Source organism: Seriola lalandi, unplaced genomic scaffold (assembly GCF_002814215.2).
Source record: "Seriola lalandi dorsalis isolate HSWRI2012SDOR001 ecotype SW California unplaced genomic scaffold, Sedor1 jcf7180002054824, whole genome shotgun sequence".
NCBI classification, from domain to species: Eukaryota; Metazoa; Chordata; class Actinopteri; order Carangiformes; family Carangidae; genus Seriola; species Seriola lalandi.
In genome coordinates, this window is record NW_019525377.1 from 638,201 (window position 1) to 662,444 (window position 24,244).

Genomic DNA, 24,244 nt, shown 5'->3' on the forward strand with positions numbered 1-24,244 from the left:
GGGGGTTAGGGTTGGGGGGGCAGTAGAAACAAGGTGGACAGAGAGAATGAGGAAGACAGAGAAATCTGGGATGAAATGATGGGAGATGGTGAACGGCAACCAGACGACGGGTTGATGGAGGAAAGAGAAGAACGAGAGGGATAAGGAAGATTAAATGACAGGGAAAGAGTGAACCAGACAGAAGGGAGAGCAGAGATAACGAAATAAATTGGGGGGAAAGGAGGGAGAAAAAGAGGACAAGTAGAAAAAAATAAAAAACATTCCCAAAACCTCTGCAATAGCCCACTTCTTGCTCTAGTGGCTTTAATCCGGTCCGTCTCTCTGCATGTGGTCTGGAAGTGGTTTAAAACACCAAATACAGCATTTGATTCAGAGGACTCCGGGGTAGACGTTGGATCGGAGGGGGAAAGTATGTTGTCCTAATGTTGCTAAAATCAACAACCTATATAGGAAAACTCCTTCTGACCTCTTGTTACGTGTCAGTGACCTCGGAGAAGCGAGAAAAACTTCACAGACATTCTGGAAAAAGGAGTGGGAGGCCAAAATTCATGATAAATATACAGCGGAGAAAACAGAAAGACAGACAGAAAGAACAGCGCTACAGATGTCAACTTTAAATCCAATCATTAAGGTGTCCCGAACGAGATCCCGCAGTTTTGCAGCGCTCATGTCGGGCTCACTCATGAGGACAGTTCAACCCTTAAAGAGAGACTGTAAATAGGGTTTCATTAACCCACCACGCAGTGGCACCATGCGGGGGGGGAAGCTGCCGTACACATCCATCACACGCGGGGAAATTAAATGAGCCCTCATGATGAGTGAGGTGTCTTAATACACGCGGAGAGAATAATGTGATGAGCGACTGAACCCATCCACACACAGGGGTTTTCATTATCCTGCTAAGTTTGTCAAGCGCCAGGCGTCATTGTCAGATTTCAAACTTCACTGCAGCACATGAACGCACCATTCATAACATCTGCATGGAAACAAAATAAGATATCCAGTCACTGAGCACTTCATTAGGAACAGCTGCACACCTGCATATGAAAGTAATGATCATCTGTATTAATTGATGACAGTTTAGTTTATTAAATACCATAAAATTATGAAAAATGCCATCACAGTTTCCCAAAAGTCAAAGTCTTCACATTCCGACAGATCAAAACTTACAAATCTAAAAAAATCCGTTTGGCACTTTCTGCGTTTGAACCGATTGTCAGAGTTGATGTTATTTAGTTTTGTTCTGATCAATTAATCAGATACACTGACTCATCAGTTCAGCCTTATTCAACGGTAAGAAAGAAAAGGCACCAGGTACCTTTTCCTCACGGGAACAAACTTGAGAAGAGCTAAAATAAAACCTTAATATCAAAAGCTTTATATGTGCATTACTAAATATTGGTTTCTGATTTGGGAACATTCCTCATCCAGAAGCCAGACTGTCCAGAGCTGCGCAGTTATTTCCCTTCGCCACCAGCGGCCATTTGTCTCTGTTGAGCTCCGGCTGCAGTCAGAGCTGCAGTTCTCCCAGCAGACACCTGATGGAGCGAACGAGCAGGGCTGAGACTCCACAACGCCCCTCGCTGCTACACAACCGACTCCACACTGCAACAAGATTATCTATCTGCAGTGTTAGACAGCCAACCACAACACATGTGGGTCCCCAGCCACCGTCTCAATTTATAGATTTCACTTGGCTTAATCTCACTGGCTGACTCTCAAGGACAAAACCAGGTCAGTGTGTGTGTGTGTGTGTGTGTGTGTGTGTGTGTGTGTGTGTGTGTGTGTGTGTGTGTGTGTGATATCAGATTTCACTCACTGGCCAAAAAAAAAATTTAGTTGGCCGACTGCTTTGCTTTGACTTTAAGAATGCTCCGTCTCTTTCTTCCATAGACATCGACACAGGGATGACAACCCAGTTTTTTCCATTTCACAGGCCACACACACACACATACACACATACACACACACATACGGTAGAAAGCGAGGATGTCCTTGCATTATGTAAGGGTGACAGATATCAATATTGTATCTGAGAGAAGCTAGAGGGATGTACAGGCAGACAGACAACATAGACAGACAAGATAAAGAGGGATGGGAGAACCTGCTGGAAGGAGCTCTGCATCGATCAGGCCTTCATGGTAAAGTGGCTGTAGGTAAACCACTCTGGGGAAAAGGATTGTGACCGCCTGCTTGGAGTTTGCTGCATTTAAAGGCCTCTGAGATCACGAGGAAAGAGAGTCTCTGGTCTAATGAGACAAACACTGAACGATGAGCAGACCAGGCGCTGCTCATCACCTGGCCTACACCATCCCTTCGGTGAAGCGTGACGGTGGCAGCGTCGCGCTATGCGGGATGCTTCTCAGCATTAGGGACAAAGAGACTGGTCAGAACCGAGGGAAGATTGAATACAGCGAAACACAAAGAGGCCCTTGAAGAAAACCTGCTCCAGAGATCACGTGACCTGAGTCTGGGGCAACAGCAACATCTTTCAGCAAGACAATGACCCAAAGCAAACAGGCAACACAATGCTGGAAAGGCTTTGGGACAAGTCTCTGACTGTCCTGTCCCAAAGTCCAGATTTAAACACGACAGAACATCTGTGCTGCTCCTAGACGCATCACATCCAATCTGACGGAGCCTGAGAAGATCTGCTAGGAGGAATTGGATAAACGGCCCAAATCCAAGCTTGAGAGAAACGTAACAAAAGATGAAGACTGAAAACTTTTATGGCAGAGCTGTTGCATTAGATTGTACAGGTGTACCTAATAAAGTGGCCACTGAGTGTACTTTTCAGAGAAAAAGACTCAATGGAGTAACAGTTTACAGACTTAAAATACTACAGTACAATCTCCAGTCACTCACTGATTCTAATAACTCTATTATTAAATATCAATTAATTTCAATGGGGTTATTAGTATCAGAAAAGAATCAGAACGAACCACAAACTTAGTGATTACCACTTTATAGACTGATGGATATTAAATGCTCAGAGCGGTAGATGTTACTACAAACTTCTGTTTACACTAATATCTTATTAAAACCTCAATTTTTCAAGCTCCGTGATGTTTCTATGACTACGCTGTAGCAGCACCAGATCTCTGTCTGGTCCAGCACCGAGAGAGGATCAGCTATAGAGCAACATATTCACCCTGGGACAGCGTAGTGCTGACTGAATAAGCAGAGAGGACAGCGTGGACGGGGCTGTCCTCGGCAGCAGAGGCGGGGTCTCAGCAAACACAGAATCAAAGCAGTGAGATGAATGAAGAACCACAGAGTTTCTTTAAAGATTCACTGACATATGATGCCTCACATATCTCTGCAGTGACAATAGTCTCACACCAATCCCTGTGCTGTGAAATACAACATCATTATCTTCCAAGTGATGCCATCTGGTGGACCCCGGAGGGTACGTCATGCCTGAAACAGCTCAATAACAGAACTTCAACAATACAGTTCACTCATAACTTCATTCATTTTCAGCCGTCACCGACTGATACTGTCGGGCATGTTGACCCATATCTACCACAGCAGGGCGCTGTTGTGCAGCTTCATATATCACTAACCACACATTTACTGCTTTACACTGCATATGCACGTTGATTAATAGAGCTGCATCTAGTGATATCGGCCATATCCATTTCTCTTTGAAATATGTGTTTCAGAAATATATGCAAAACCCACTAAGACCAAGTAGTGTCTGATTTTTAAACTTAAAAAACAAACTGCAGTGAAATGAATATTAATTCTACTTTATCATTCAGTAAATATCAACTGAATAAACTGCTGATGTTTTACCTGCACAGTGCACTTAAAGTTACCTGAAGGTGAGCTTGTTGTTGCACTGCTACGGGTCACAGAATTCACTTTGACTTTGGAACATGTTTGTTAATAACAGCGTTGCTGAGTTATCTCATGTTCAGTGTCTTTCTTTCTTCTAATCAAGCAACAACCAACCAACCAACTTGTTGTTCTTATATCAACTAAACAGAGAATGTGAATTAAAGATGTGATAAGAGATCTTTTATCAACAGATCTTATTGAACCTTGGAACTGGATCCAAGTTGGAACCACTTATCAGAACCTATCCCGAACATCAACAAAAGAGGGTGACACACATTTTTGAATATTTGGTGAAAATATTTCAGTCCCAGGTCATCAAAACATTCTCCACATAACACCAAGTTTGGATCGCACATTGAGTCTGACCTCGAGTGTTATCGTTCTGCACATGGAGAAAATGTGATGATGCTTCTGTTTTAAAAAAAAAATTCAATATATAATATTATCTTTCCACAATGCCACGCTGCCACCCACTGGCCTTTCAGAGATTCAGTTTGTACCAAAAAAACATAAAATGAAAATTCATACTCCACGCATTAACATTAGAAAAGTGCCAAAATTCCTTCATTTGTTCTTTAGAAAACAAAAGCTTATTCCTGCCTGACTTATTTCCTTTTTTTAAAAGTGTATTCTGAATATTCAAATTCTTCACTGGCATCATTTGGTCAAACCACCCAAGAACGAGTAAATAAATGAAACAGCTTTTCACCACACAATCACAGTAAGACAACTGTTTGGTCAGGGATGTCTAACATCAACAAAGTTCCCAATAAGAATAAAGAGAAACTTGTCTTACCTGTTGTTCAAGGTTGCATCATTGATGGCATTATGAAAGAGAGAAAAGGGAAAGGGGGAGAGAGAAAACAAGAGATGATGTTCAGTCAAATAAGAATCAGCTTCACTGTGTTAAACACACAGTTCTCCAACATAAACACTAACGGTGCCTCAGAGCTTAAACTTCCGTTTGTAAATCATGAATGTGCTTCAAAACTCCATTTAGAATTTATGACATTTTAGATATTTGGCGTCATTACAGCTAGAGGGCCACTGTACAAGACAGCATCGTGTTAGTGAATGCTACTATTAGTTTAGAGAGTTCAGACGCTACAGGCTGAGCTACAGGGTTAGATTCAATTGAGTGACGAAAACAGCCACATTAAGAACATTTAACACACATTTTTTCTAACAATGTTAAGTATTGGTCAGGATGTAGTCGTGAGAAAGGGGCTGAGGGGAAGCAAAAAAAGGGAATCACACTGGAAAATAATGGTTCATTTAACAGACTGTGGGATGTAGATATTGAGTAGAGGACTGAAACCCAGCATCACCAGATGGAAGAGGCATTAAGACTGAGCTCCTCTCAGGGTTCTCCCCACTGTACAAGAGGTCAGGCGGACCAAGACGGCCGCTAGCTAAAGCAGTGGACAGCGGACTGCTGGCTACTACACGGTTATTACACTAATTAAGGCGGTCAGCTATATCTGTCAAACATATGCCTTAGACATAGCTATTATAGACACAGAGTCTGTAGTTGTGCCATTCTTTTTGCAATGACAACTGGCGTCTGAAGTTTCATTTGTCATTTAGGATACCAAGTAGATTTTAACCTGGACTAGGATTTAAACAGGAACAAAAAACATCTGCAACTATAAACGTCACTGTATCTTTACATTGAAGAATCATGGTACAAGTGGTTAAAAATCATTTAATTTTAGATTCTGTAACTATGAGCTTGAAAATTTATTCCTGACCTTAACTCAAAGTCATCTTATTAGTTTTCTTCCACAGCTTTCATTCCTTCAATGGTGGACTGCGTTTGCTCAATTTAATTTGAAATGGTTCACTTGTCATCACATAACCTAAGTGGAAGGGCACAGAGAGAGCGCAGACCTCCGCCAAGGCCAATGTCAAACAACATACACCAGACTTCAGAGTAAAACATTCAAATTCACAGTAAATGATCCGGATCAGCCTTAAAATTTAATGGGTTCTTCGCTGGCTCGTGCCCCACCCCTCCTCTAAAGTTTGGTGAAAATCGGTTCAGTACTTTTTGCTGACAAATAAACAGACTGGTGAAAACTGTGGTCACTTGCAGGTGGCATCACTCACTGATGGTGATGAAGGCAGAGATTTGTGGTGGAAGATATCTAGTAAGGAGGACCTTGAGTTAAGAAATTTAGTCAAACTATAACTCTTGTAAATACAGTATATCTGCAAGTTCACATCATAGCTGACTGGTGCATTTTGGACAATGAATTAAAAGATATCCACTTACTCCATTTTAGTCTTTAGCATTATTTAAATATTCTACAATCTCTTAAAATGAGCATTTCTACATCTACACAAAAAATTATCGTCGAGTCAAATACATTCTAAACAATTACAATAGAAACACAAAATATATACACACAATAAACCAAAGAGGCATCAAGAAAATTGGATGATTGCAAGTTGTGTCCGACCGACATGAACCGTGTTTTAAATTATTAATAAATCAATTGTCAACACTAAACTAATTTGGCTCTCATATATATAACCATATGTATGTGTGTATATGTGTGTTTCTATAGACAGAGAGAAGACAGTGGGAGGTTAGACATGGAGCTGACAGTTAGATGAAACAGTAGACAGTGCAGCAAGCACAGACAGTAGAGCTATCAGAAGCAGCATGTCAAGTAATAAAATTGCTATGATCATGGTAACAGATACACAGAGGCAGGCAGAGGGAAATCAAATCAGGCAACTTATCGGTTTACCCTTGCAGTTTTGTTAATACAGGGCCCGATCAGCACAGCACATTTGTGTCCCGTACTCATGTCAGCACTTGGTAAGAGAGATATACGTGGACACAAATGTTTTCTCCGGTAAATATCTGAGGTAAAACTTTATATTTTTAAAGATGCCATCTTTTGTGAATAGTAACAAAGAGTAGATTTGTGTTTAAAATAAAACATAAGTTGTTCTGCATTTATCTCTCGGGCCTCGGTTATTACAAATACATGGAGGAATAGATTAAGCACCAAGCAGACCTGATGCTCAATCCACAGACAAAGAGCCATGCATACAGGAAGAAAATTAACTGCTACTTCCTGCTACCCTAGCCTACAATCCCTTATGTTCAAATTATCCCCATGTTATTCATAACTCTTGCCTGTAGTTCACCAACCTTCCAGTGGGGGGAGCTGTGGCGATGAGGACTCCTGGTGCTCTGAGTGTGCAGGGAGAGAGGGAGGGGCTGTGGGGGTGATGGAGGGAGGGTGTAGGGCTGAGCTAAGGGGTGTGGCTACACTTGTGGGGGGAGTGTCTGATGATGAGGTGGGAGGGACTTCACTCTTACAAGGAAGAGCTGAACTAAGGGGCGTGGCTGAGGGGACAAATGGCTTGGCGTCGACACTGAGGGCCGATGTGACTGCGGCTGGGACGGGGGACAATGTGGAAGTAGGAGTGAGGTCTGGGGTGCTCTTGGGTACAGAAAAGACTTCTGAAACAGGAATGGCGGTTTCTTTCGGGGCGAACTTTGTCAGGGGAGCAGAGGCAAGGGAAGGGGTGTTGGTGATTGGGGTGGTGGTCTGTGAGTCAGGGGTGGAGTCCTGAGGGGTCTGGAGGACTGAATCGAGGAAAGAGAAGGTCTGGGAAACTGGACTCAGATTGTTCCCTGTCATTAATGCTAGGCTACCACTAACATCCCCAGCTAAACTACCCTCAGTGGTTCTTGCACTAGCCACTATGCTAACGTTAGCTTCAGGTTTGCTGGTTGAAACTTTCTCTTCGTTTGCCTTTTGCCTGTCTTTAGCGGCCGCAGGGAAATCGTCTACACACATGGGCTCGTAGGAGCATGGAGACGAATCTGTTACGAGGCTAGCATGGGAATGGTTGGTGAAACTTGTGGGTATTTGTGCAGAGGCAGAGGGCAAAACAGGGCTGGGGTTGGAGTTTGGAGCTTTGAAGTCAGGTGGACCAGAGTAAGCAGCTGTAGCCCAGGTAGGAGCAACTGAAGCCGGTGTAGGAGACATGGGCTGCTGGGGTGCTCCCCACTCCTCTGGAAGTCTTGCCCGAGTCTTAGTCTTCCTGCCTTTTACTCTACCCCCTCCTCCACTCTCTCTGATCTCCCACTCCCAGTTCTCCTCCTCGTCTTCATTATCCTCAGCCTCCTGTCCGCCCTTATCCTGCATCCCATGCTTGTCTGATTGGCCGATGTTATTCTCCTGGCTACCCAAGAAGTCGTAGACCTCGTCGTGGCCCTTCCTCCTCTTCTTGCGTCGTCTCTGCTGTTGCTTCCCAGACTCGCCCCCCGGCCCTGCTCTCTCGGGGCTCTCTTCGGAGGCGGAGGATGTGGGACTGACGTCATCTATTGAGCCGCTGGGAGAGAGGACAGGAGCTGCCGAATGGGGGAGGGTTTTATAAGAGGAGGAACCCATCACATACTGTGTCAGAGAATCACCTGCCAAAAAACCCACCAGTCTGTGGTTACTATAGGTGTTCCTGTTACTTCATGTTTGAATGTGGTGTAACTTGTTTGCTGTTTCATGGTAGTAAACGAGTAAATGACTGGTCCAGTAAAAACTGTTATATCCATACAAGCTCCAGTGACATTTTGAAGGAGTGAATCTTACAGAATTACCAATATCTGAAGGTGGACTATTGGTTTTTGAGAGGATACACTTACAAAGAGTTTTTATGGTTTTGCGTGGAGGTTGAAGGTATGTTGAATAAAACAGGGTTAGTACAATAGTTTGGATAAGGGTACGTCCCAATGAATGTGTCAGGATTTGTAAAGAGCCGGGTGTGCAGCCCCTTGGATTGTTTGCACATATATAAATAGCTGGTTGGAAGTCTGAGGTGACCTTATTTTTTAAGGGGAACTCCATTTATTTTTAACATAATTTGTTCACAGGTGTTGGGGAGTACTACAACTACAAATATAAAACAAGTTGTGCAGTCTGGGAGTGTGGAGTTAGTAAGAAATGAGTTCACCACACTTATGTAGCCCACTCCTCATCTCTGCTTGAGGGTAGCTGCTCGAGGATACATTAACATAACCCACCCAAATTCTATGTCCAATGTTGGTGGTCAAGTTGCATTGTGGGTAATGTAGGTGATAGGTTTTGGCAAGGAACAAGAATGTGTGGAATAAAAAAGTCTTGCTGACTGGTTCCACATCAGTTTGAATTGTGAGACTGACAATGTACTGCAATGCCAAACGGGTGGGATACTCTTTAAGAGAAGCCATTTCCTCATCTCCAATTAATTAAGCAACAGTAGACTAAACTCCCATTCATGGTACCGTTGTTTTGCTTGCAGATATAAAAGGTTTATATGAGCTTGTCTGAGTCTGATCTCTAGGAAAATGTTTTAAGTCATTAGTAAAAGAACGTAAAGGCAAGCTCAGCGCTGAACACATACATAATGCATGGCCATTAACAAACAACCTACAGCCTTGACTCTTATTATTCTGTTTAATAAGATGCAAAATCAAGATGGAGGAAGATACTACTCTACTAGTCTCATTGAACTTTGTGGTATTTCCATTTCTTCCTGAGGTTAGAAACTAAATGACAACTTTTATTGCAGCACATCCACTGAGACATGAAGAGACTGCAGGGCAGCAACTATAGGCTGGTACTTTGATATTGTATCATATGATAACAGTACTGCATTTAGCAAAAACTGCATTTTAATACGTGTTATTGCAACATGAGTTAGCACTTGAATGACACATTAAGCAATGGCTCTAACCTTGGCTGCTGCTTATGCTGCTTGTGCGTACAGTGTAAGAAATATGATGAAGGTTAAGTTTGCCTCCCTGAGTGTTTCCAGTATAGTAACCACAGTCTGTTTGCTTTTAGCTTCCTTTGGCATCACCCTTTGAACATTTTCATAAAATGTGATGTATGTGATGGTGCCTGCTTTTATAAATACATTTAACCAGCATTTGTTTTACTCACCTGTTACAGACTGTCTATGACTATGGTTCAGTAAAAACTGCATTGGACTATACGTGCATAATCAGTTTACATAAAGACAGATACTTACAGGTGCTACTTCACATCAGCATAATGGCTCAGCACTGGGCATCAGGTGATACGAAATTGATCAGATTTATCTGCTTGGCTGTGCCACAGTTGAAACGTGGCTACCTCTGCCAGGGTGAAACTGGTTTGAATAAACTGTTAATTTACATAACATATAAATCTTTTTATTCGGATTTGCCAAATGGTTTGGTAACTGTGTAGAACTAAAGCGGACTGTGACTGGAGATGTATGATATATCTACGTTTTGTATCTTTAGAAGAGGCCTATAACTATTTTAAGATCCTTTCTTACATCTTATATGAATCCCAATTAATATAGTAAAATGGGAGGAAATATAAGTTGAAAGATCCATCGTCTGGTCATATCATATTTTGTAAATTTTCAATTCTGAAAATTCTGAATGGAGTCTGGAATGGAATGTTTTTTGAGCAAGCCAAACAACGAGTATACAGTGTGATCGTCATCATCATCATCATCATCATCATCATCAAGGGTTAAAATAGGATTTGGCAGGTGATGCAACAGGTTAAAAATCACACTGGAGCACCATACATGCTATCATGTGCACCCTGAGTAACAGGCACGCAGTTATGTATGAAACTGCCACATTTATTATTATGAAGGTGCCAGCCCACTTTAACCCCTGATCATCATCATCATCATCATCATCATCATCATCATCATCATCATCATCATCCAGGGGGCAGAGCTAGTCTTGCGTATAGAGCAGGCTCACACAGCAGAGCAAAAAAAACACACTGGGAGCAAAAGAGCTTCAAAGCAAATGAATCAAGCACATTTTAAATGAAGTCTAGCATGCATGATTAAAAATAAATGCATGCAAGTCTGACAAATCATGGTAATAACATGGATCATTGTCACACGTGCAGAAACACCCAAAATGATGCACTTAACATATGGAATGTATCACAGACCGACATGCAAGCAAACGAAACATGTTCGGCTTGCACTGAAATGATCCCAACATTTGTCTGTTCCAACAATCTTCTCTTGTTTGAGGAGGAAACCATCCCGGCGTTTTCCTCCAGAGCCATATTTCTCAATTATTATTGACAAGTATTTCCTCAGCTCAAGGAGAACGAGAGACAGAGAGATGAACAGACAGATAGAAACAGACAGGTAGAGGGGGAAATGATGTGACCTATACGCCCATCTCAGTCTGCTCATCATGTCCTCTTCCTGCCCAAATTATTTTTCCTCTGTCTCAGTTTTTCGTCATCCCATCTCCAGCTTGCCTTTCGCTCTGTCTTACATAACTGAATATTAAATGGAATCTAGAAAAAGGTGCATTTCGCTCTAAATGTGGCACCTTTCCCTGCATTTGTAAATTGAATGATGTTGCTATTTTCTCCCTGCGGCCTCCGATGCTTCCCCGGCTATAAACAGCTCAAAGAAGAGGCAAGGCCAGGGCATTATCATCTATGTTTAATGTGATAAGGTATTTAATGGGAGTTCTTCTTAATCTGGAGTCTGGAAAACTGCCAAGAGAAACATTAACGATGGAGAGCCGGCTGCTTCAAACACATCGCCTATGAAGGAGTACAGTGTGTGAGAGGCAATCTGAAATTTTGTGCAATAGGGTTTGATTTCACTGAATCCCACTGGCACCTGCGCACACAGAAGAACAGGTGTGTAGGGGGCCTAAAGTCTCAAACACAGTATATGAGAAGAGGCGACACAGACAGAGCAGAAGGCTGGTTGGTGAATGTATCATCCATGTCAAGTACTATAGCTCCATGTAGCTCCAAAAGTAAGTCTTATATATAAATTTAAATGCACCTGGGCTGCAAAACTGGTGAATCAGAGGGATGACAATATGAGTTTTTAACTGAAGTTATTCAAATTTATAAAGCAGGTGACTGATGGTGGGCTCTTTGTGTTTTTATACAGTATTCAAGCTGTCAAATGAAAACCCCTGAGCTGTTCCATTAACTTTGGTTAATGCTAATTGTTAATGCTTTAGGTTAGCTTAAGTCATTTTAGAGTCAGGGTTCCCATCTAACAGATAAAATGCATTTGGCCAAACAGAGCACAGATAGATCCAACCAGACTAGAGAGAGACTCCATCTGTGAAAAGGCAACTTTTTAAAGTTTCATGACTTTTTTTTTTTTTTTGCTTCACGTGACGTGCCATGACCGCAAAACTTAACCTTCTTCTTTTCTGTCTGCCAACAGAACCAAACTACTCATACTCAACTACCCAAACAAAAGCTTTAAGAAAGAGCAACTAAGAGAAAGCCATGATGCAGCCTTTAAATCAGCTACATTTTGCTTTTTATCAGACTACCTTTAGATCAATTAATGCTAAATGTTGCTATCAGTGGTGTAGATGTTAGAAGACTTCACATGAGATTAGTCTTATGATTTGCATTTCAATATTAATGGCATTACATTACATTTACAATGAGTATAGGAGGCCTTTTTTCTTGGAAGTCTGGTATTTTGTTTGCTGGCTCAATGTCACGGCTTACTGGGACACTTGAATAGAACAAAGCCAGCATTAATGTTATTAGTTACACTTGTGCTTTCCCTGCTGTGAACATTAAAACTGTTTGCTGTGAAAAATATAAACAGACTTGCAGCTACTTGTAATAAGTGTGATATTATGTCTGCAGGGCGGGCTATTTTATAATGTCATAATTTGAATAAAAGTGAAATCAGGTGGAACAGATGCGTTTCCTCATTTACAAACAGTCCAGGATGCACCTGCTGCAGGGGTGTAGAAAACACGTTGCCACTATGTCATGTTTGCTAGAAACAAGCCAGAATACTGTTAAAAAGGTAAATTTGTCTGCTGCACTTCAACTTACACTTACATTAGCAGCAATTTGCTCACGGAGTTAGCTCTATAGGTAGCTACTGAGAAATGAGTCACCCCTCATACATGCAACACGAAACGTTATACTGCATGAAATTCCTGCTGTTTGACTGCTGCACTAGTTCTAGATATTATATTAATAATTAGTGATTATTACTTCCTCACCAGGTTCTGTGCACCATCTTCCAGTTGTTTGGATCCTATAAAATCCATGACTCTGACCAGATCACTGGAGCTAGTAACTCTGCACTCATGAGATAACAAACATTTTCCCATTATTTTTGTGATTTGTGCCATTTAAGGCACAAAAACTGTGCATGTTGATCTACCCATAAGATGTCAGTCATTACGGTTTGTTTTCTACCTCCCTCATGCACAAGGATCTTATCGTACAGGCTGTAGGAATCTATATATGAAAGACTGAAAGACTGATGTAGACAGCTTGCAGGGGTCACAGGCTATAGGCTGAATATTCTACACAACATTTACTCAATAAAAAAGAAAAAAAAAAGATTTTCCTTTCAAAAGCGTACAGTACATTTTACTCTTCGTTGTTGTCATCTGAAATATGTAATAGGACTGCCACATTTACGTGTCTGAAGGTATTTGTTCTGATGGCTAAACTCGGAAATTTTAAGTAGCATCACTATGGTAACATCACTACAGTTTCTTCCCTGAAAATGTAGTACATAATAGGAAGTTATTCTTACGGTTAAACGAACATAACTACATGTTTCCTTCTAACATGACTCAGTTAGATGTGTGGCAGCCATCACTGCTGTGTTACGCATCATGTGGGCTAACAGATAATCTGTCCTGAACGCACCGCTGTTTTTATAGAAGAAATACTGTAAGTTCAAATTGTTTGTGGTGTATTGTCACATATGTCACTGATGTACCGTATCTGCTCCAACAGTGAACTGAACTTTGACTGTAACATAACAACCAGCCAGTACTGCTTCCTGCCTTTAAGCTAGCAGAGCTATCTTTAGCACAACAACAAACTAGAAGAGCCGAAAATAAAACCCTGGCTTAATGTTTAATAAGTTATAGCTACAGTGGAAACTCAGACACTCAGAGACATGTAAGAAGTGCAGCTGATGATTTATTTATTTACTGCCTCTTTTTCATGTGAACTTTAAAGCCAGGAGTCAAATTCTGATTATATTTAGACGATAAAATAAGTATATGCAGCACTGCATGAATGTCTCTATTACAGAATCTTCACCGTGCTGTGACTCAGTCTTTGCTGTTAAACCCTCGTGTGGGTTTGTGTTATTGCTGCTCAGCAACCAGAAAACTCTGCTGATTACTTCATTCAAGAAGCTATTGATATCACAAACATTAACAAATGCTCCTAGTAATTTCATGTGGAGCAATAAGTTGCTTAATAGCTTCCGTTTTCTATTCAGATTGCAGTAACTACTGAGGTTAACCTCCATGTTTATTATTTAAGAGCATGAAGCCACCTAAAGGGAAAATAACTAGAACAGGCTGCCCTCTGCTGGCGAAAGCTCGCCCTGTGTGATTAGGCTGTTACTCTGCTGCTATCACCATTTGCTCCTGCTGTCCTTCCACAGACACCCAGGCCAGATTAAATACAGGGTATGTAAGATATGACCAGACTTAGACGACTTAGATTTTTCAATTTGTGCCACAGCTGTAGCTCCACCCTGCTCTGTAAAGGTGTGACAAATCAAATCAACCCTAAAGTATATATGAAAACACCTGTTCAGTATTTGAATGAGTTTGAATGCCAAGTGTCAGATGAACTGTTCAGCTGAGATTTAGTCTAGAAAGGTTTATGAATCCCAAAAGAGACTTCCTCCTCTCTCCTATCTCCGCCCCCTCAATGTCAGGCTGCGTTCACACAGACACACATTTGCCCTGCGTTTAAGCAACGCAAGGGGCTGCGTTGTTGTTGTTGTTGTTGTTGTTGGTGGTGGTGGTGGGGGTGCATTGTTTCATGTACCAGTAAGACAATGAAATACGATCCAGGAAGTCCAGCTGTAGGAACAGGCTTGCATGCGTGCTTGCATGTATGTGACGTAATGTTGCGTTGCAGAAAAAGATGAACCAGGTTCAACTTTTTTGCTGAACAATGCCCCCTCTCTGCTTCAGCCCACCTCCCCCTTTCAAATGGATGAGAAGGGCGCAGAGCAAACGTCTGAGTGAACGCAGCCTGACAAGCAACTAACCCTCTGTTTGATACCTGTGGAATAATCCATAGAGTGGATTCCTGGGCCACCAGAAGAAAATGGATCACTGGTCTTAAACGGACTGCTTCCACTGGTATTACTGGTGGTTTTGTTTTCCACACCAAACAGGCCTGAACTCTTCTGGGTGTCCATAGTTAGACCAATCCCAGACTGGCCGAAAGGGGAGCTCATACTGGTCTGAAACGGTGGCAGGCTGGACCCCATTGTCCCTCCCGTCCCAGACTGAGAGAAGCCTGATGAAGAGACAAAACACAGCGTTACACCATCAACACACAACTGCCTCTGTGGAAATTGTACACACTGTTGCTATTAACAGTATATACATAATGTTTGCTGCGATTTATTTTGATTAAAAAAAAAAAAAAAAGACTGGTTTGATTTAAGTATAAAAAATAAAGTAGGTTAAGTGGTGTTTTATGATTTGTTAGACTGTAATAGTTCTGGCAACCATTAATTAAAAGAGCACCTGCTGTTTTTTGGTTCATGTGGGTGCAGCAGCACAAAATGCAAAAGGCCTGGGTGAGGCGGAATATAAAATTGGAGGGTGTTAATAAATTCACCCTTATCCAGTCACATCAGTGTCTACTCTCGTCGTTCTGACACAGCTGTGACACTCGCAGTGTCACATGACAACAACAGCTCAACAAAGGCTCCTGTAAGAATTCATACTGTTGTCTAGATTGTGCACGACCTGAACACACCACACCTCACATCTGCAGCCGGAGGGAGATGGCGTGGCAATAACGCACAGGGTTGATGATTCGCTGTGATCTGACATCTCCCAATAAAAGTTCCCATCCAGACAAATTTCAAACTATGTAAAAATACTCTTTTTTTTAACACGGTTTTCCCAGCTAAAAAAAACGAACTGAAAAGGGGCTGGAAGCACCTTGTGCCCTGCCCACCACCGCTGCTCAGCCAGAGCCTCAGACACAGTCTCAGATGAACAGTCTGTTGAGACCAAAATCCGCGAGCGGCAGACATATAAGAGCGCTGTGTGTTAGCATTTTGTATTTGCTTACTTTGTTTGTTAGCAGCATTAGTGGTTGTATATAGACCCTCTTTTGTTTATGCAATTTTCTGGTATATATTTACATAATAATCTTTGGTTTTTACAACATTTAGAGTTCAATATGTTTGTATTGAGAATAATGAAATAAATCATTGCTTGTTTTAGTATTTATACCATGTGACCAGTATGTACAGTATGTCATTACATTGTGGGTCTATAGTTTTTGGTACACTTGAACATTTTAAGCTTTTACTTGTGACTGTACAGGAACACATGGAACGTGTTCTTTTGAGGACTTTTATTATCGTTATTCGAACTTCTACGCAAACACCTTCTGACTGTGTGATGAATAACCAGCGCTCCCTCCACCCACCCTTACCAGACAGGTTGTCAGAGCTGAAGGCAGGCTGTCCAGGTGCGTCTTGGTATCCGCCCGATGACATCATCCCTGGACCTAAAGGAGATGAAGAGCACAGTCACCATCATCGCCAGTCAAGAACACAGAGGCATCGTGAGACCAGCTTTTCTTTTTATTCTGCCACGACTGTTTCGCTTCAGCAAGCAAACATCAAATCCATTTGTTTAGACTATATCCCTGCTCCTGCAGGGAACATTAACAGATTCATGTTGGTATTTTTAAACTTCACATCAGATTTCCCTGTTGCCATGTGGCCCATGCTGCAGGTTACTTACATTTTCAGGTGTGACATATGTGAAAAAAAAAGGTCAAAAAACAGAGATAGGATACGTGACCTACGAGCTTCTGTTACCCAATTGTGAGGCCATCACACACCCACTGCGCTGCCCTCTGGGTGCAGCTCCCTGAGGTGCTGGCGGACTCACTATGGTAAAAGCCTGGTACCTGCAGCCACAGCAGTCCTGTGTACAACAAAGTCAAACTAACTGAACACATCCAGCGTCCTTGCAGGCTTTGTTGAGACAGACAGAAAAACTGCACCTGAATCTGTCTCTCTGCCACTCGGCTCTGTCAACTGCTCGTCCATCAAGCAGGTCCCTCTTCTCAAAACCCCAGCCTCTCCTGCCTGCGCGTGAGGCTCTGTGTGTGTGTGTGTGTGTGTGTGTGTGTGTGTACATATTTTGACAGTGAGGCAAGCAGACATCAACACGTCGCTGAAGGGACTATCACCATGGTTACACAAGAAGAGGACGACAGCATCTGCAGTTCCCCCGCGCAACGCTTTGCTGATGGTGGACATGTTTTAGAAGACTGATGCATGTGCCCTACCCGCAGAGGCACACACACACCAGCACACACATACACACATCACTATTGATAAATATAAAGAAAATACACATTTAATATTACTTTTAATCAACACATCATCAAACTTCCTGATGTGAAAGTGTCAGAATTACTCAGAATCATTGCTTTTCTTACAGGTTTTATAACCAGGAATTAAAATTGTATTGTCATCAATCTCAAGAACAGACAATACTGATGCATCCTGATACTCGACGTTATTAAAAACTGTCTCTCCAGCAGAAATAAGCTCGCTCTCTCATGTAACGTAACACAGCATCTTTCTCCTGGGTGCTTTCCATTAGACTCGTGTGTCTCCCTGAGAGAGAGAGAGAGAGAGAGAGAAGCAGAGAGGAGACGCCAGGATGGAAGAATTGTATTCGCCAAACAGGACATGCTCGTTCCCTCCACCGTCGATTTGAGGAGAAGGCAACTACTTCTGACACGCAGCATCTCATCCGTCACACATGTACAAATAAGGAGTATAGCATAAGAAAAACGCTGTCTGTGTCTGTCGACTGATGCTTAATGGAGATATCTGCAGTGTCAGGGCGTCAGACTGATGGACAGTTACACTGTGTTTATTACTTAACAAACAGAACAGATGTGAGGGAGCAATAAAAATAGTTGTAAATATTCAGAATAAAATCTGTGTAAAAGAGTCTGACGTCCTTTTAAGGCTTAGACTGATATTATAATGATAATAATAATATTAATAATATCTGTAACTGTGTGGTTGTATAGGGCTGGATGGGAATGGAAAAGAAGAAAAGAAGAAGAAAAATAAACAAAGCCGCAAAGAATATTTTTGATGATGATTCAGATTCTACACTTACATATTTTATTCTTTTTGAATACAGATAAATAATGTCAGAGCTTTGCAGGTACTGCTCTTCCTGTCACTACAGGTAGGATATTCTGCCTAGAAATCCTGCAGTGTTATTAATATTAAAGCTGTTTCCAGCACGGCCCCGTCGCCTCCCTTCAGATCGGCTGACCAATCAGTGAACAGCTTTCGATCAAAGAGGTTTTTTATTTTGCTTCTTCCACACGGGGTACACCTGTGAATCCTCGCTCTGATCTCCCCTGGGAGCCTCCTCTCTCTCCTCCGAGACACATTTAAGGGATTGGAACATCCTCGACGATGGCGGAGGGAGATCCGTTTCTGGGTCACGGAGGAGCGAGGATGGGAGGAAGCATGAATTAGCAAAATGGAAAGCACCCACAGACATGCTGTGCCCTCTCTCTCTCACTCTCCCCTCACTCTGTGCTGTCTCGGTGTCTATGTTTCGCATTTCTTCTCCAGTCTTCTGTCCCCTCCCCCCACACTCTAGGCTACCAGCCTCACCACTCCTAACAGTTTTTAACTCCCCTATTTAAGTCCAATTTCCTCTTACTACCATTAGTTCATTTGACTTCTAGATTCACACAAATATGACACACATTAAAAACTGAATTTCTGTGTGTGTGTGTGTGTGTGTGTGTGTGTGTGTGTGTGTGTGTGTGTGTGTCTGTTATTACACAAATAAGCCTCGTTCCAAACTCTCTAGCTGAGGCTCAGTTGTTGCCATCTCTGCCTACAGTTTAATATATACAACAACGAACAAACACCTATGTCACTGTTTCATCATATCATTATAAATACCTCAATGTATAAATAACATTTCGGTAACATAGTGATATTGCAGTAAAATGTCCGTGAAGACTGAGCAAACTCCACCCACTGATGAAGACTGTGAGATGCGGTTGAAAGCAGTGGAAAAAGCTAACAACTGGACTGCACTGTTGCAGTTGGTTAATGTGGTGCTAATTTTAACTGCTTTACATATGGTTTGAAGGTTTAATCTGTAATGCATTAAATAAACATAGAAGCATATGAGTGGATAATAATCATAGCAGTGAGATAAATGTAGTGGATTAATACGTAGAATATTTCGCTGTGAAATGTAGCGGGGTTGAAGTGTTAAGTAGTAACAAGTACCTCAAGTTGTAGTTAATTACAGTACCTGAGTAAATCGACAGAGATACAAGCATTAACTTCCCCTTTGCCCCAGCTCTAAACGTCCATCGATGGTAAATGGACTGCGCTTTTCTAGTATTATCGACCTCTCAAAGCATTTTACAATGGAAGCCACATTCACACACATTCATACAGCGGTTTTTCCAACACAGATTTTCTACCATACAGGCACATGATGATGATACATTGGTTCAGTATCTTGCCCAAGGTCACTTTGAAATGCGGACTGAAGGAACCGGGAACAGAATCACCGACCTCCTGATTAGCGGGCGACACGCTCACCCTCCTGAGCCACAGCCGCCCCATTGATAATTATCAGATATTTTTGACATATTTACATTGATCTATGTGATACACTTTGATAAAGTAAACCTGGATCAAGTGCAATGTGATCAGGTTTTTTTTGCCCAGTAACTTGTCTGTCTATGTTCCTGAAATACCAGGGGACAGACTGATGTATCGTGTGTTACTAACTCATATCAAGACACAAGGACACAAATGTATTTTTGGCACAGGGTAATGGTGGATATCATGAATCATTAACAAGTGTGCATTAACTGTGAGTTCATGGTGCACTCGATCTAGTGTGAGTGTGTGTGCGAGAGCAGGTGTGTCTTTATGGCTGTATCCACTCTGGAGTCTGTAAAGGTACGACACCTGTGAATGACTGAATGCCTATTCAGCTGAAACCACACAAACAAATACACGCACACGCAACGGCAGACGCATCAACTGCAGAGTCAGAGACTGTTTTCTTTCTCTGTCTACGTTTCCTCCTCGTCGATCACTCTTCAGCTGTCACTTCGCGTTGCTTTCTTTGTTTTGTCTCTTTGTCCACTTCTGCAATATGTTACAGAACCTGACAACAGATATCAGTGGGACCGTGTTTGTATAAAGGTTTTAACATAACTGTAATACCATATTATGTCTGATTAGTTAGCATTACAACACACCACTGAATGAACACTGGAAACCCTCCACTGCTCTGTACATACCACCCACTCACACTTTCCTGTGATATTTGTCATTTTCAGTTAAGACAAGAAAATAAATGGTTGGGGGTTTAGAGGAGAGCTGAATGCAATTTTCAAATTCCAAGAGCTGTGATTTTATTTTGTATATTATCAATGTCTTAATAACTATTAAATATTATTACTATTATAAATAATACTATATTTGTCTTTTCTTTGTTTTTAGTTGCCAAACATCGACTTGCCTTCCATAAAGACAACTGTAGTAAACTTAGTTAGCTATAACTAAAGCAAAACTGTGACATTTCCTTAACAGCAGCCACAAAGAACTAATACTAAGTGTCAAGTCAAGTCATAATGTCAGTGAAATGACAGTAACGTCAGTCACACAGCAATATCCATCTAAAGTTTGATAACATTAGCTAACACTAGCTAGCTAATGCTAGCCTCAACTAACTAACAGAGTGACTCAACTGAGTGGATTCAATTTAGCAAGAGAGATAACATCCCAAATATCATTTAATAATCATTTTTCTTCTGTAAGTTGTCTTACAGATAACAGCATGAGTAAATATACTCATTTAAGTACAAAATTTTAAGATACTAAATAATTGCTTACAAGTAAAAGTATTAGTAAAACACGTGAGACAATGCTATTCTTACTTAAGTAGGTGATTTGAATTCTAACTCCACTACTGTGTAGAATAAATTTGATTTCTGTTGATAAAAATATATTTTGTTTCCCATGTAAATAACCAATACAGTTCCTTAGTTTATAGGAAATGATCACAGTTTACGTTACACAGTTTTATGGGAAACGTAGTCTTAGTGACACTGAACAAAACACTACATGTCAGAGAAGCTACTGTACATTAAACATACAGAACACAGACGGGAGTCTAAATGTAAATGAATGAAAAAGTAAAATACAATCTGGAGCATGAGGTGATTTCCGTGGAAGAAGTTTGTTGCTTTTTCTTTTCCTTTCTGTTCTTTTTGTCTCTCTCAGACATCCCCATAGAGACATACACACACACACACACACACACACACACACACACACACACACACCACCACACACCCTCGGTGCGTGCATGCTTGCGTGCACAGTCAGAACCCAGACAGTCCTCTGAGGACAGCAGACAGTATCAAGCCTCAAGGTCAAACATCTTCTGTTTTTCAAACATTATTTTATGGCATTTCTGCATCACTGGGCTGGAAGCCCTTTCAAACTTTCTGCAAGGAAAAACAAGTCAAAATGTATAAGTGGGGAATCGTCATGAAAATATCTCGTATTGCGTAGTTTGAAGAAATACAGTTTGATGGCCTAACCCTGAGCCACATATGGACTGGTTGCACTATTACATCATTGCTGCATATTGCACTACAGTGCATGGTAAGATGCAAAGCTGACCTTCCCTTTGAGCTCCTCTTGTTTAAATCAACTCAAGCTTGTAACGATGAGAAGAAAAATGGATTAAAAAATATGTACCTAGAGACATGGGTGGTGTCTGTGCCTTTCAGAGGGTGAATGGTTAAGACACAAGATTAAAGGACATATGAAAAGGTTTTTCTGCACATCCCCTCTGAGTCATTAAGCTGGTTGAAGTTAATATTTTATTTCAGCTCCAATGGCTCAGGTCATTTGGGTTTGTAGTTTTTCCCCTGAAAACCAAAAAGTCGCCCTAGTTGTGAGCTGCCAACGGGACCTTTCTCGTACACACACATTACTACATGGAGCTTGTATCTAAATGGATGAGGATGGTGATTTCTGGTAAAATTTTCATCAAGAGACCAAAACCAATTAATTGATCCTGTTAGCAAGTATGAACTCCTCTGTGCCAAAAACTACAACAACAGCATGTTCCCTTATTACAGTATGATGAACAACCCCACATACACCATCCCGCTGCTGGAAATACTCATCAGAGTGCCAAATGTGTATTTATCTGCAGATTGAAATATTCCCCAGATCTCCTGTTTGAGTCAATGAGCGCCGTGTTAACGATCTGTGCATTTAGATCCACTTTTGTCAATTTAATGGCAGAAAAAAAATGGTCGCCGCGCTCCGTACATGGTTAAAAACGGTTGTACTTAGTCTCTTAATTACTCACGGTTGTGTTTTGCACATAACATGCAATAAACCATAAACAATAAATAATATAAGCCAGCTGTGATTGCTATTATAACGGCAGATTTGCCAGTTTTCAGTATCCACCTACACATAACAAACAGCACAGTCGGAGGTGCGCTGGTTTCGCCTCAAGATAGCAATGTGCCACCAACGCGCCTGACAGCTCAGTAGCCTACTATTAAATCTGTGAACACAGTTGTATAATTTCTTCTGTGGCTGAAAAAGTCTGAAAAAATAACCCTGAGGACGTCGTCGTAGCTTTTGTTTACAAAATTTGTAACAAAAATAGTTCAGAAGAAGAAGTGGGAATTCACGCAGCTGTGGGTCTCATGAAAGCATCCAAGTCTTCCAACTTAATGGAAGTAGAAGTAGACGTTTTTCCAACAACCATACAGGTCACTTGTCTCTACCTTCAGACACGAACCACAGGAGCGTACTGGCAGCAGGTGAAACAGACCTTCGTTGTGAGGGTACAACAGGTGGTCGAGGTTGTGGAGGTCAGATTTAGGCACAAAAACTGTTGGATTTGATTTAGGAAAAGGTCGGGGGTTTAGGTTAAATCAAATACTTCCTTAAGGTTAGAGGTCCTGCTTCGTCAGGGTTAAAATAAACATAAAAATTGAAGGGTGATAAAACAAAAACAACACTGATTATTGGTTTCAGAGGTCTCCTGTGTGAAAGGTCTGTGTTTTCATCCATCAACCCTGTTCTTCCAACACAGACTTTATCACTCTCTAATACATCACCTGACTTGCTCCTTTGCTCCCTTAACAATTACTTCAGCCACTACACATCAGCTAACAATAAATCCTAACTGTGTGTCGTAATAAGCTGCTTGCAAAGACGACCTACGATGTTGTTTGTTCACAGAAGGTCAGACTGCAGGACCGCCTGCTGTGCAGCGCCTCTGGAGCGGTTCGGGGCTTTATGAAGTGCACTTTGTGATGATGTGGAGTGCACCGTTCGGAGGGTACGAAGACAGGACCCATGCTGCACTTCAGCTCACAGCAAGAGTTCCAGATGAAGGCAGTCAGCCTCAGGGCAGACCTGCTGCCTCTATATTTAGATCAACATCTTCCGGGTCGGCTACAGTTGGGCGACAAGGTCAGTATCAAACGGCTTTATTTATTTTCGTTTAAATGTGCTGCTTGTATCGTTCTATTTACATATTTTGGATTTTGTTGTTTGCGTGTCTGAGTGTTTATACAATCTTCTCCATAAATAGACAAAAAGACCCGAAAAATAATAATGAAATCTCATCTAGCTCCATCATAATCTCCTGACTGTCCTGTCTGTTTCATTCTGGCGTGCACATGTTGTCGACGCTCAAGTCCTTCGCTTGCTCTCGCTTCTCCAAGTCAAGGACAGGGGAGGTTATTGTCAAACAGCATCCCATCCTCGGTCACAGCTGTCACCATCTCTGGAGAGAGACGAGCACTTAGAGCGAGGGGGGGAGAAGGGAAGGGGTGAGGAGGGCAGAGAAGTAAGAGAGGGGTGAGGAGGGCGGTGGAGAGCAGAGGCACGGAGAGAGAGGAGGAGCAGACAGAGCAGAGAGGGACAGGTAATGAAAGTCCTGAGCTGTTAGTAGTGATGAGGACCTGAGTAAAAATGGCCGACTGTATGTGATATACACACAGTCTATGACTGACACGTCATGGTGGAGAGGACTAGTGGCTGTGGTATTATCATATACAAACAAACAACGCTCCCTTTTGATTTTTAAAGGACGAGGCTGGTGATATTCTATATTTTTCTTACTGTCAACACATCATATGATAAGTTCAATACCCACAATGCACTAGTTTGTCTCCCCATACTTTCTGAATTCCCTGTCCTGTTTGCGGGGCTCACCCCACCGCTTCCTGCTGAAGACGTAAATCTGGGAAAAGTACGTCACAAATGTATTTGTTGA

The 24,244-nt window shown here is 41.7% G+C and overlaps 1 protein-coding gene across 4 annotated transcripts in view; it reads right to left on the bottom strand.

Moving 5' to 3' along the window:
- LOC111669813 (uncharacterized) overlaps positions 1–24,244 on the bottom strand; it is an 85,563-nt gene that overhangs the window by 40,682 nt on the left and 20,637 nt on the right. For 3 of the 4 annotated variants that reach the window (XM_087179305.1, XM_087179304.1, XM_087179303.1), the window contains exons 3-5: positions 16,326–16,400; positions 14,928–15,167; positions 7,010–8,221 (exon numbers count right to left, since the gene is read on the bottom strand). In XM_087179305.1, the coding sequence (XP_087035431.1) occupies positions 7,010–8,221; positions 14,928–15,167; positions 16,326–16,400 (1,527 nt within the window). The remainder of the gene's footprint in view (positions 1–7,009; positions 8,222–14,927; positions 15,168–16,325; positions 16,401–24,244) is intronic. The other variant, XM_023426268.2, reaches the window with a different exon arrangement.